Below are 12,347 nucleotides of genomic sequence, written 5' to 3'. Positions count from 1 at the left end.
GCCACGGCCTGCCCTGGGGCCCATTCTAGAGGCCTCCGGGGCCCACTGTCGTACCGGGGAGGCCTCTGGGGCCTGCTGGGGTCCCGGGGGAAGCCTCCGCGGCCTGATGTGGTACCGAGGAAGTCTCCAGGGCCCGCTCCCATCCTGGGGAGGTCTCCGGGGCCCGCTCTGATCCCGGGGAGGCAGCTCCTGGGGGGCTCTGGTGACGGGAGGCGAACCCGCGGCCCACCCGACCCCAGTGTCAACCGGAGGAGGCGGCGCCGACGGCCAGGCCCCGGCGCGGCGCGGCCCCGTCCCGCCCCGCCCCACGCAGGCGGCGGCGCCGCCTCTACTTAAAGCGCGCTCGGGGGTGCTGCTGCCTCCTCCTGTTCTGCCGGTCGCTTGCACGCCTGTACGTTGCCAGCATGTCGGACAGGCTGCCGTACAAAGTGGGTGAGTGCGAGCCGCGGGCCTGGCCCGCCTTCCGCGGCTGGGGGCTCTGGCGGCTCCCCTGCCGGCGGGGCGAGCGCGGTGCGCCGGGGCCGTGCCAGGGAGCCCCGGTGCCGCGGCTGGATGCGGCGGCGGCGAGGGGGAAGATGGCAGCTGCCCGTTGGCCGCGAGGAGCGCGGGCAGGGGGAATCCGAGCCTGACCCCCTCTGCGGTGGGGCAGCGCCGTGGGTCATCCGTGCGGCTCTAACACCCGCCGAGAAGGGGGGCGGCCGCCCTTGGGGGGCTGCTCCGCCTCGCTGCAGCCGCCGCCGCGCTCGGCAGCGCGGTACGAGGCGGGCTCCCGGCGCGGGTTTGCCGCTCGTCAGCCTCGGGGCCCGCCCGCGGGCGAGCCCCGCTGCCCACCGGCAGCCCCTGACTGGGGACGGGCTTCCACCGCGAATGTGAAAGTGGCTTTAAATTTGGGACCCGCGTTACGCGTTTCCTTACAGATTTTGGCGGGTATTTTTGTAGACCTGGAATGCCACAAAACCCCTACCGTTTCTAAAGTGTTGTGTGTTCTTTGAAGGCTAAGTTCAAAGAGAACAGTAATCTATAAGGCTCAGATTCATAAGTAATTTGTATTGAAGGCTACCAATGTAAAATACTACGGGATACATTTTTAAGCAGCCCTGGTGAGACTACTGAGCCCATAAGAGGGGTAAGATTCAAGAACCCCCCTCTTGATACAGTTGTTTCCATGGTCCTTCCATCACCTGGGCTTTTTTCAGTCCCCATTGGTACAAAGCCTGCACACCAGTCACCTAAAGCCTGGGCAATAGCTTTAGTGTCCCAGGGGCTTCGTTTTGGAGCAAAAGGCAATTATCTTGTCTTTATGAAACAGCAGACTCTAGAGATCCTAGTGCTTCCCGATGCTTTAAACACCTGATGTTCACTAGGTGGGTGAAAAAAAAGTGTTTGACCATGTTCTTCAGTGAAATGGTAAGTGTCTGAAGTCTCGTCTGAAAGAGCCAACCACTGAGTAAGGGGGACACGTGGTGTTGGCCAGTGGCACACCTAGGCATTAGCCTTCTTGAGGCTGGAGTTAAAGTGGTGAGTGTGGTATTTTCTACCCTGAGCTAGCCTGTCAGAAGTCTCTCTTGTTCGGTTCTTGCTGAACTTTTCTGCTACAGATCCTTTTTACAAAGGCAGAAGCAGACTTGTAACTAAGGTAGTTATGGTGCCTTGAAAATATTCCTTGTGGATCCGAGGGGAGCTTAGTGCTGACGAGGGGGAGCTGGGCTGGGCTCAGCTCCTGGTGCACTTGAGAGGGACCATGCCATATGTGTTCTCATGGGGGAAAGCTAGTGCCATAGAGGCATCCCCCTGTGCCAGTCTTAATACTGTGGGAGTAAATCTCAATAGGAAGTGTCAAACCCTTGGGCAGTGTCTGTAAGGAGGAGCGCTTACTGAATTAATGGGCCTCAGGATGTATGCACACTGGTCAGAGGTGATTAATATGCTCATACAGGAGCATGGTTTTTTTTTTCAGAGGGGCTGTGGGGTTTGGTCTAAACTTGTTTGAAAGCCTGTGTACTGTAGTAAAAAAGCAGGGAGTAACTGGAATAGGGTCCCTTCCCCCCCCCCCAACTCTCTCCCAGCTGTTGCTGGGTGTTCAGTTCAGCTGCTGTGGCCGATGCCTATCCACAAGTGTGTGAACAGATACCAAGGTCTCAGCTATTTAAACTCTGACACCTGTCCTCCTTCCCTTGCAGCTGACATCAGCCTTGCGGACTGGGGTCGCAAGGCCATCGAGATTGCGGAGAATGAGATGCCAGGGCTGATGAAGATGCGGGAGATGTATGCTGCATCAAAGCCGCTGAAAGGTGCACGGATTGCCGGTTGCCTTCATATGACTGTGCAGACGGCAGTTCTCATAGAGACCCTCATAGCGCTGGGAGCTGAGGTAAAGTGTCCCTGAGTTTCTCCTTCCGTGTGCTCTTAGGTAATGCTCTGCTGGGGCGCTGCTGCTGCTTACACAACTACCTTAGGGGATCCTGGCAAATGTCTGTGGTTTTTGGAAGAGACTGTGCTGCAGTCTCCAGGTGGATAAATTATGTCGTCTTTCCTTAAGCAAAAAGCTTGTCAGCTGTACTGCATGCACCTCTGGGATGTGTGTCTTCCCTCTGGATAAGCTGCATCTTTAAGAGTGCCTGTTTTGGACTGGGTTGCTGGCTTCAGTGGCTCCGTCAGCTGTGTGTACGGCACCCTGAGCAGCGGTGCCGAAAGCTGCTCCCACGCAATCGTGTTGTGCTCAGACATGCAGTGCTGTTGCTGGTAATACTGAAGCTCTAGTGACTGCCTCCAGCACAGATTAGCCTGTATTAAGAACTGCACAGTGCCCTGGTAAAGTCAGCAAAAACTAATGAAGCTTTCTGAGAGCTCATGCTGGCCCTTCAGCTGTGCTGGAAAACAACAGGGAGACAGGTGGTTCAGTGACCAAGGGCTGGGCACTCTACTGACTTTGAATTTATTGTGTGACTAGGGACTGGTTACCCTGGTCCATATTAAAGACTTAAAAGTCATTTACTGCATTGTACTCGCTGCCTGGGTTGCTGAATGAAACCCAAACATCACGGCTGAGTGTTCGTTGTACAGGGCATGAGGAGACCCAGGCATCTGAGCGCAATCCACATAGCTTGCGTGCTGAGCAGGGAGCTGACTGGAACTTGATGATGGATTATGTTAAGTACGTATGTGATCTGAAATTCCTTCTTCCTGAAGTTTAGCTGCCTGAGCTCAGGCTGCCCAGAGGTGCCCTATATGGGATCCCTCCCTGGGAATAGTTAAGAGTTGAGCAGTGTCATGCTGATCAAAAGGCACTGGGAGAAGGGGAAGCTCTACCTCTGTAGCAGCTAAGGCATTCCCTCAAAAAGTGGAGGGGGTAGAGACCTACCAGGTCTCTCCAGTGTGCCAGGTCAGCCTGGGCAAGGTGCATGCAGTTGTGGGTGTTTTTCAGCCTGTTCAGAGCTGTTCCATGGTTACAAATGGTGCAGTGCTGAAGTGAAGCTTTGATGTGGAGGTACAGTCCTGGTTTTATTCCAGCTACTCTGTGTACGAAACTCTTGTTCCTTCACAGGATTTAGCAGTAGCCACTGAAATTTGGGAAGCTTTTGCTGCTCCTGTTGGTTGCTGTATCCCAGTATGGCTGCCCTAGGCCGCAGCTGTGTGCTTACTTAAACATTGCCAAGCTGCACAACCCCAAATCAGTGTTGTATCGGATTGATCCAAGTCATTCAGGGAGGTACCTGCAGAGGTTTGGTTCCTCTAAACATAAGTTACGGCTGTGCCTTTAGGAGGTGTGCTGTTGCGTTAGCTCCTTCCTTGTCCTTATACCTGCATGTTGGTTTAGACTTGACTTGAGTTTGGATTCAGCCCTGGCTCATCTCTTCCACCAGAACTTTGGTGCCTGGGAGGGAGGAGTGAAACTCTGATGAAACCAGACCCTACACAACAAGGATGCAGTGTGGTAGTCTTGGTATCCCTTTTTTGACTAGGTTAACAAAGACAGAATAAATACTCTGCCTCAGATTATAAATTATAAAATTGTAATAAAATTGTATCCTCTTCATAACCAGTGATGTAAATATTAGGCTCTAAGCCAATCAGATATGCCAGTTATTCCAGGGTCTGTGCCTTTATCACAAACTGGTGTTACAGATCTGAGGATGCAGAGTTGAAGTGGCCTATGTCTTGTATCAAGTGTAAACAATATATAGGTATTCCTTATACTTTGAATTTCATGACACCTCATGATGTCAGCTGTACTGATATAGAGGGAGCTTAGAAAAACCTAGGTGAGGAGGTGCTGTGCTTAAGGTCATGAATTCAGTTTTCCTGTGCTCCTTCCAGGTGCGTTTTCATTAACAAGTGTTGGTTGTGTAGGCTTAGATGAGGTGCTTCCTACTGCAGCCCTTACTTTGAAGTGTCAATTCTTGATAAAGTGGGATGAGTATCTGCAAACAGGCTGAAGGATTATGCCTTATGACCTTTCCTCGAGGTCTGTTACAAATAAGCATGCAAATACCTGTCAGTCAGCCCTGCAGGGAGCAGAGTGAGAACTCCTGTGTGGTGCTGGGCTGTGGTGGTTTCTGTGCCTGCTGGGGAGCTGCGATGGGCATGCAGGTACTGTTCAATGCAACTCAGCAACACGCTGTTGCTTTTCTAGGTGCCTAGTTATGAAATGTGTGGAAAACACTTAGCTGGAAAAGCTTCCATGACTGGAGCACAGAGTGGGAGTTGGGTGGGCGTAATCTTGGAGAATGCTGGTTGATGGAGTGTAGCATTTCAGCTGCATTTCTGACTCTTAAGTGCCAGCAGGTGTGTTGCTGCATGTCCATATCCCTCAGTGGACACTCTCAGATTTTCAGAACAGCCACGTAGAACTTTATTGACCAAAGCTTTCCAAACCCACCCTACTGTGCACTTCCTGAAAACTTATAGCTGAATATATGCTCTGGCTGTCTGGCAGAAGCTCTCATGAGTAAGGATATGGCTGAATATGTCGCACAGCTAAAGCTTTGTTACATTCTCTCCCAAAGTGACGTTATTTTCCTTGGCCTAGTCAGATACTTAGTTTTCACTTTGCAGAGTTACTGAGAAAGGCAGGAATCTGCACTAAATGTCTTTCTGCTCTTGCTCCCTTTTTAACTCCTGTGTCTGGAAGAGAGTGCCTGGTATCGCAGAACTTTGTTCAGCAAACAAAACTTGGGTTGTTTTCCAGGTACAATGGTCAAGCTGCAACATTTTCTCCACTCAGGACCACGCTGCAGCTGCTATTGCAAAAGCTGGTATCCCTGGTAAGTTTTCCATGTTCTAATTTGGCTCTGAGTTGGGGTTTGCTCCCTGTTCAAGCTAAATCAAACTTTATCCAAATCCAGCTCTTCTGCACAAGCTTCAGGATAGAAATAGCCCATCAAAAGCAGTGATTGTTACAAAACAGGACATTTGATTCAAGCTGCATTGCATCAGCCTGTGTGCAGCACTCCTGACAATGCCTGGTGTTAGGCTATGAAAGAGCCTGGCTCAGTGCTACCAGCTTTAAGCCTGGTCATTAAGATGATTGAAAGGGCTGGGTAATTAAATGGATTGGTGTGTATGTGTGTGTAGATGGAGGTGTTTTAGTGCTTTCCAGAAAGCTTGGTGCTAAATGAGGGTTGGGAAAGGGGGGTTAACTGTGGTGTGTCCTGTTACAGTGACAGGGTCAGTATTCAAGATATTTTAAGGCTAAAGCTAAGCCAGCTGTGTTGCTGCCTAATACCCCTGAAGTGCTTTATCTGGATGCTGCTGTTCTGTTGCTGTTGCCTTCCAATAACGAATGGTATGAACACATTAAGCCGTCTGCTGTGTTACTTGGCTTAAGGACACACAGACCTCGTGGTTCTGTGCTGGGAACCGTGTGGCCTGAGCCTGGATATTGGCTAAAATCTGGTTTCTGGCAGCCTGGTTCTTTGTTTTGGGGGTGGGGTGGGTGGGTAGTGTCTTTTGTTTCTTATAATTAGCTATTGCTACCAGTCTTTCCCCAGGTGTAGTCCTTCTAAGGTAACAGAAGAAAGTGGTCCCTTCATCAGCTCCTTTGGCATCACTTGTCCCAGGCGTGTGATTTCAAAGGACCAGATGGGACTCTCTAGATCCTAGATTGCCTCTGATGTTCATGACCTCTTGCCTTCCTCACTGTTCTCGACACCCAAAGCTCAACTGAAGAGCAGTTTTACAGGTGGAGCGTTTGTCTAAGTTTTTGACCGCTGCCCTTGGTATCCTTGTTTTGTGGAACTTGCTCTTTTTGTTAATATTGCACTACACATACTGAATTTACAAGACCTCGGAGGAATGCTGATCCTCTGGATACAGCATGAGATACTGTTGCACACTTCTCCAGAAGGGGTGATTGCATGATTGGTTCTTTGGGGCTTGAGAGATAGTTTTCTGTGTAAACAGTGAAAACATGACAATTTTGCTGAATGTTGAGTTATGTCAATCATGTGCCTAATATATGTTTGAATAGCTGAGTGCCACTGAGGCTCAAGTACAGCATGAAGCCAGCACAAATGCCTGGAAAGGCAAAAATGCTGCTAGATACAACATGCTAGTGGTTGTAGCATGTTGCTGGTGGTAGATGTACAGATGTACTGATACAGAAATATGACCTAATAAGAGCAGACAGGCAGGGCAGCTTGGATTTTAGTGCTGTGCTGGAGATGAGAATTTAAACTCAAAGTCGCTGAAGAGTTTGTAGTTTGGTGGTTAGCTCATGCTAAAGTCTAGTCCCTCTTTCCTGCTGTGCTAGAAAATGCTGTAGTTGTGTTTTCATTTGTCTGTATCAATATATCCAGTGGATGTTTCTAATTTCTGGTAATGTAGGGTGTATTAGGGGAGCAAGTGGGGTGTTGTGGGTGTGAGTCTGCTTCAGCTTGCTCTGCCTTCTCTCTCGTAACAGGAAAGGAGAATAAGGAGAGCAGTGAAGCCTCAAAATTTTGACCAATTTCATGGATTGTAACAGAGGGCAAAGTGATTTCACTTCTGCTCATTCTGAGATGTTTTTTTCAATGCAAATGTCTTTTCTGGCCTGCAGGCACAGATAATCATCTGTCTGTTGGCTCTGCTACTGAGAGCTGCTGATGAAATCTTCCTTTGGCTGCTTTACTACATGCTGAGCAAGAAACTGCCTAATTGTGTGTGTTTGTTCCCCTGCAGTGTTTGCCTGGAAAGGGGAGACTGACGAGGAATACTTATGGTGCATTGAACAGACCCTGTACTTCAAGGATGGGCAGCCCCTCAACATGATTTTGGATGATGGCGGAGACCTTACCAACCTGGTTCATACCAAATACCCACAGCTCTTGAAAGGTGACTTGTATTTTGTTTTGTCTGCCTGGGAGGCTGTTTAGGCGGTCTGTTTCTGTGGGAATTCCCTGCTTGTGTAGAAGGGGTGGGGGAAGAGGGAAAGGCATGTGCAAACAGGTGTCTATGAAAGTCGCTTACAGTCCAAGACCAGAATCTCTTACCTGCAGGAGCTGTTTCCATCTCTGCTCTGTGGTATATAAGCTACAGTGACCTGTCCTTCTGGCTATCCTTCACAGTGCCCATTATCTGAGAATTACCAGTGGTACTACTGACTTCCCAAAAGCTTTCTGGGAACGCGCTGTGTTTTAGAATTGCTTAATGTCTGCCTGCAATTAATATTTTTAACGTAAATGCTTTTTCTTCCCCATCCTCTTAATGCATGTCTGAATGCTTTAAGAGGAATCTATGGGGCAAAAATCTGGAGCTGGCAGGCCATGGACAGGGCTCTGTGAGGGGAGGAGTTGGAGGCTGTTCCCCATCCATGTGCTTGTGTGGGTAGGGGCACAAGGAAGAGAGGAAGCTTCTGTGTGACAGGCCTCACTTTCTCCTTCATCCTGGTATCACCAGCAATCCCACAGTCAACATCTTTGTGTTATTTAGCTGCAATGAGTGGTTTTCACTGGTGTTCACTCAGCCATGCTGAGATCCCCTCTCTTCCATCAAAGGTCTCTCTCATCCTAGATTGCCTCTGTCTGGTGTTCATGACCTCTTGCTTTCCTGCCATCTGATGCCAAGGGATACCATGATTGATCATGCCTCCCTGTCTTCCTGGCATTGTCAGAGACCAAAAACTGCACTTTTCCATGTTCATACTTTGTTTCGCAGGGTTGTTTCCCTGCCATATGCACATACAATGCCTTCATTGCTGTCCCTGTTCCTGGGGTTCCTCATGCTGACCTCCTTTCATGCTTCCAGCCCTCCTGCTGTCTGCTCCTTTCCTGCCTCCAGCCCTTTGCTCCCTCCTACTTGTCTTATGCTCCTGGTGTGAAGGGACTGGTATAGTACAGTGCAGTTGGGCAATGTCTGTTGAACTGTCTCCTGTCTTGGCGTATCCATCTCTAGTCTGCCACTGATAAAACACATCCCTACTGCCTGGGGTTGCTTCCTAAATTCCCAGGAATTGCTCTTCCACTGGGTTTTTAAAGAGTCTGGACAGGATGCCATACCTGTCAACATCGCCCTTGCGATGTGTGTGCTATCTGTACTGACCGTAGTTGAAAAGCCTCCCTGCAGCAGGTCAGTAAGCTAATTAAGACTGACCTCTGTGGAGGGCGACAGAACTTGACCTGTTTTACCTTCCATTCCACTGCTTTTTGGAAGCAGCAAAACTTCTAGCATGGGACTCACTGAGTAGAGTCTTGAGCTCATTTAACTGAGCTCTGCGCTTAGCCCCTTGCTGCAAAGACTGCTTAGATGAAGCTGCGTACCATCCATTTTCTTTTTTTTCTCTTGATGGTAATAGAGGCTAATATATTCTAAGGGCTTGTGGTGATCTTTGACCTTTTTGGGGGAGAGGTAGGACAAGAGTAACATGGTAGAGCGTGCACAGGGTGTGGGAAGACTGGATTGCATTTTGGTATGCAGCATCTGAAAGTGCCATTTGCCATTTAAAGGCTGGACAAGTTTTCTGGGGTAACTTCAGAGGGAACTGTCTGTCTTCCATGCTTCAGCTGCTTCCAATTTAAGCAGAAGTTAGTTCGTTGCAGGGGAGGTTGGACTAGGTGACCTTTAAAGGCCCTTTGCAATCCAAATTGTTCTATGATTCTGTGATTCAGTCCTGGTGTGCAACTCTGAGTTGAAAGGAGGACTCATTCAAGTCTACTTCAACCAGGAGGTGTGTGAAATAGCTGTGTGGAAGTCCTCAGCAAGCTTCCCCTCCCCATAATGGCGACTGCTGTTAGAGGGCAGAATGGCCTTTGTACTACTGGCTTATTCCACTAAACTAAATGCCCTTAAACCAAGATAGATAAAGGTAGGAGGGGGAAAACTAGAACTGAACAAAGGAGAAGGTCATTTGAACTTATGCAAGGGAGGTCTCTGGCATCTGTGCAGAATAATACTGTTGAGAAAGGACGGAGAAGATTGGATCATTTGTCATCCATTGATGTAGACTTGCTCATTGACCAGGTAAGAAATACCAGGGGAGCAAAGCAGGTCTGACTGTTTAGCGAGGCTTTTTTGATTTAATTCAGCCTTTTCCTTGCTGTAGGCCCTTTGCTGTTCTCCAGTCACTTAAGTCACTTGGGCATTGGAGTGGTGTGGGCAGCACTTCTTTTAGTGGGGATGTGGAGTGGTTCAGACCAGCTGTAAATGTCACCTGGGGGCAGCAGGGAGGTGGCCTTTGGGGAAGGGAAGCTGCTGGCATACCTGATGTGATGCTTAGTGTGGTTTTAAAGACAACCTGCTATGCTTAGAAATGTCACCCTGGAGAGCTTTTGAAGGATGATGTGTGTCTCCTGCTTGCCAGATAGACCAGAAGAGAGAGGGCAGGCTTGAACTGGAGGTTTCTGCCATGACCGCCCACAGATTTCCTTCACAAGGGGTTGATTGCACTTGATCTAGGCATTTGTGGTAAAAATCTATACTTCTGGGAGACTTGCTACAGACACTGTATTTCACTGTGCACCAGACAATGTTCTTTAAACTGGCCTGTCCCCTCCAAGCAAGCCCTTGATATGCTAAAGCCTGAACTGGTTCTTCTCTGCAGGTGACCATGTGGGGACCATGTGGGGAGTGCAGTTCCCTGAGGCTCTGTGTGAGGTCTGTGATGAGGCACACCTCTGTGGGGCCAAATCAGCCTAATCAAGCTCCGTTTCCTTCTGGCATCGTTCTCGTTTCCTTCTGGCATCGTTCTCGTTTCCTTCTGGCATCGTTCTCGTTTCCTTCTGGCATCGTTCTCGTTTCCTTCTGGCATCGTTCTCGTTTCCTTCTGGCATCGTTCTCGTTTCCTTCTGGCATCGTTCTCGTTTCCTTCTGGCATCGTTCTCGTTTCCTTCTGGCATCGTTCTCGTTTCCTTCTGGCATCGTTCTCGTTTCCTTTCTGTGACACAGTGACAACGCTTTTTCCTGGTGGTCTGGGAAGCAAAAGGGAGGTCTAATGGCTCTGTCTTAGACTCCACTGAGACATCGGTAAAAATTCTGGTTTGAAAACCTCTTTGGATCGCACTTGGAGACTTTAAACCAAAGTTGTAATGGCTTTAAACTGAAAGAGGGGAGATTTGGATGAGATATCAGTAAGAAATTCTTGGCTGTGAGGGTGGTGAGCCCCTGGCCCAGGTTGCCCAGAGAAGCTGTGGCTGCCCCATCCCTGGAGGGGTTCAAGGCCAGGTTGGACGGGGCTGGGAGCAGCCTGGGCTGGTGGGAGGTGTCCCTGCCCAGGGCAGGGGGCTGGAACTGGGTGGTCTTTAAGGTCCCTTCCAACCCAAACCGTTCCATGATCCAGCGATTCCTGCCTCATCCAGGCCTGCACCAGCTCGCCGCTTGTTTCGGCGGTAGGGGCGGCTCGGACCGGGGGAGTTGGGGTGCGGGGTTGTTGGTCCCGGCGTGGGGCGGGTTCTGCGGGGAGGCGCTAGGGGGCGCTGTTGCTCCGCGGCACGGGCGGGGGACGTGTCTCGTGCCGGGGCACGTGTGTGCCAGACGGGGCTGAGGGAGGGGGCGCGAGCAGCGCGGGCCTGGGCTCGAGCGCCGGGCTTTGGAGGTGGCTTGAACGAGCTTTATTCTTCTTCGCTTGACTGAGCTCTGGGACAAAACTGGGGTTCCCTCTTTCTCCCTTTCGCCCCCGTTCCCCCTTCCTGGGGTGGTGACCTGAGTCCCTGTGTTCCTGGCGGCTGTCTCTGTGGCTCTTGCTTCAGCTGGGCGGACGGAACCCAAAGGGTCTGGGCAAAGCACCTGCCTGCCTTCTCCTGGGAGCCGTGCCCGGGAGGCACGGCACCCTTGGGTGCCCGGAGGATGCAGGTATCTGCTGGGGATCCCTGCCCAGGAGGCACGGCACCCCGGCGTGCCTGGAGGGTGCAGGTACCTGTGGGTCTGAAACACATACTCCGGCCTTCGTGCTCTTGCAGGGTCCTGCTCTGGCCCCAGGGAGCCTCCTTGGAGCCTGCAGGCCTCTCAGGTGGGTGACCTCTGTTTGTCCTCTGTGGGCAAAGCCATCTGCTCATCTGGAGATGCTGATCTTGTTTGCTTTGTTCCTGTTGCCACCTTGGGCTGTGCTGATGCTGTGGCTCCCAGCAGCAAAGGCTGTTCTGCAGGCCGTTCAGAGAGGGGATTTTCCAGTTATTCATCCTGTCCTATACACCTCTCACAGGTCTTAGTGGCTGGGGATGTGGTGACATTTGGACACTTCTCTCAGCCAGAATTAATGGACTACATAAATAATTTGGAGGATTTTGCTGGGGGTTGTTGTTGGCTCCCATTTGCCTGTCCCTAAAGTAATATTGGCTACTGAGGAGGTGCGTGGGCTGTGGGTGAGGAGCCCTGCCGTAGCTGCTGGCTGGTGGTCTTGGAGTAGTCCTTTGGCCCCTCTGCTTTTGCTATTTGTGAGATAGGAAGGCTAATGCTCAGCTCTTTGAAATGTTAGAAGGGCTGTGGATAAAAAGTAAAATGGATGTAGCAATGGGGAGTGATTATATGTTGTACAGTCAGGGAGAGAAATTAAGAAAAATGACATGAAAAGGAGCAATATTTCTGTCCATGCGCACTAACATAGGATAACTTGGGCTGTCACCTGCTTCGTCAGTAAAAGGGTCGGAACAGAACAATTTATGAATGTTGTTTACTTCTCAGAGTTTTTCTACCAAAATGATAGTAAAATTATTTTGCTTATGAGCATCCTTTCAATTTTATTCTGGGGTTGATGTGAGAGGTCACTTGCCTGGAGGGGCAGTATCTTCTCTGCATAAATCTCTGGTGTGTGTGTGTAATTTGGTATTAATTGTTTTCATATTTTCTCTTTTCTTGGGAATCTGAATTAGCTCCAAGTGCCACATGGATCTCTTTGTAGAGTTGTTGCTTGTGTTGGTGGTTTCAGCCTGATTTAACAG

At 50.1% G+C, this 12,347-nt stretch overlaps 1 protein-coding gene across 1 annotated transcript in view; it reads left to right on the top strand.

Moving 5' to 3' along the window:
• The first annotated feature begins 310 nt into the window (after positions 1–310).
• AHCY (adenosylhomocysteinase) overlaps positions 311–12,347 on the top strand; it is a 28,274-nt gene continuing 16,237 nt past the window's right edge. Inside the window, exons 1-4 of the mRNA XM_074605180.1 lie at positions 311–432; positions 2,181–2,371; positions 5,189–5,264; positions 7,159–7,311. Of these exons, the coding sequence (XP_074461281.1) occupies positions 405–432; positions 2,181–2,371; positions 5,189–5,264; positions 7,159–7,311 (448 nt within the window). The 5' untranslated portion in view covers positions 311–404. The remainder of the gene's footprint in view (positions 433–2,180; positions 2,372–5,188; positions 5,265–7,158; positions 7,312–12,347) is intronic.

Source organism: Larus michahellis, chromosome 12 (assembly GCF_964199755.1).
Source record: "Larus michahellis chromosome 12, bLarMic1.1, whole genome shotgun sequence".
In the NCBI taxonomy this organism is placed as follows: domain Eukaryota; kingdom Metazoa; phylum Chordata; class Aves; order Charadriiformes; family Laridae; genus Larus; species Larus michahellis.
This window is presented reverse-complemented; position numbering and strand designations above follow the sequence as displayed.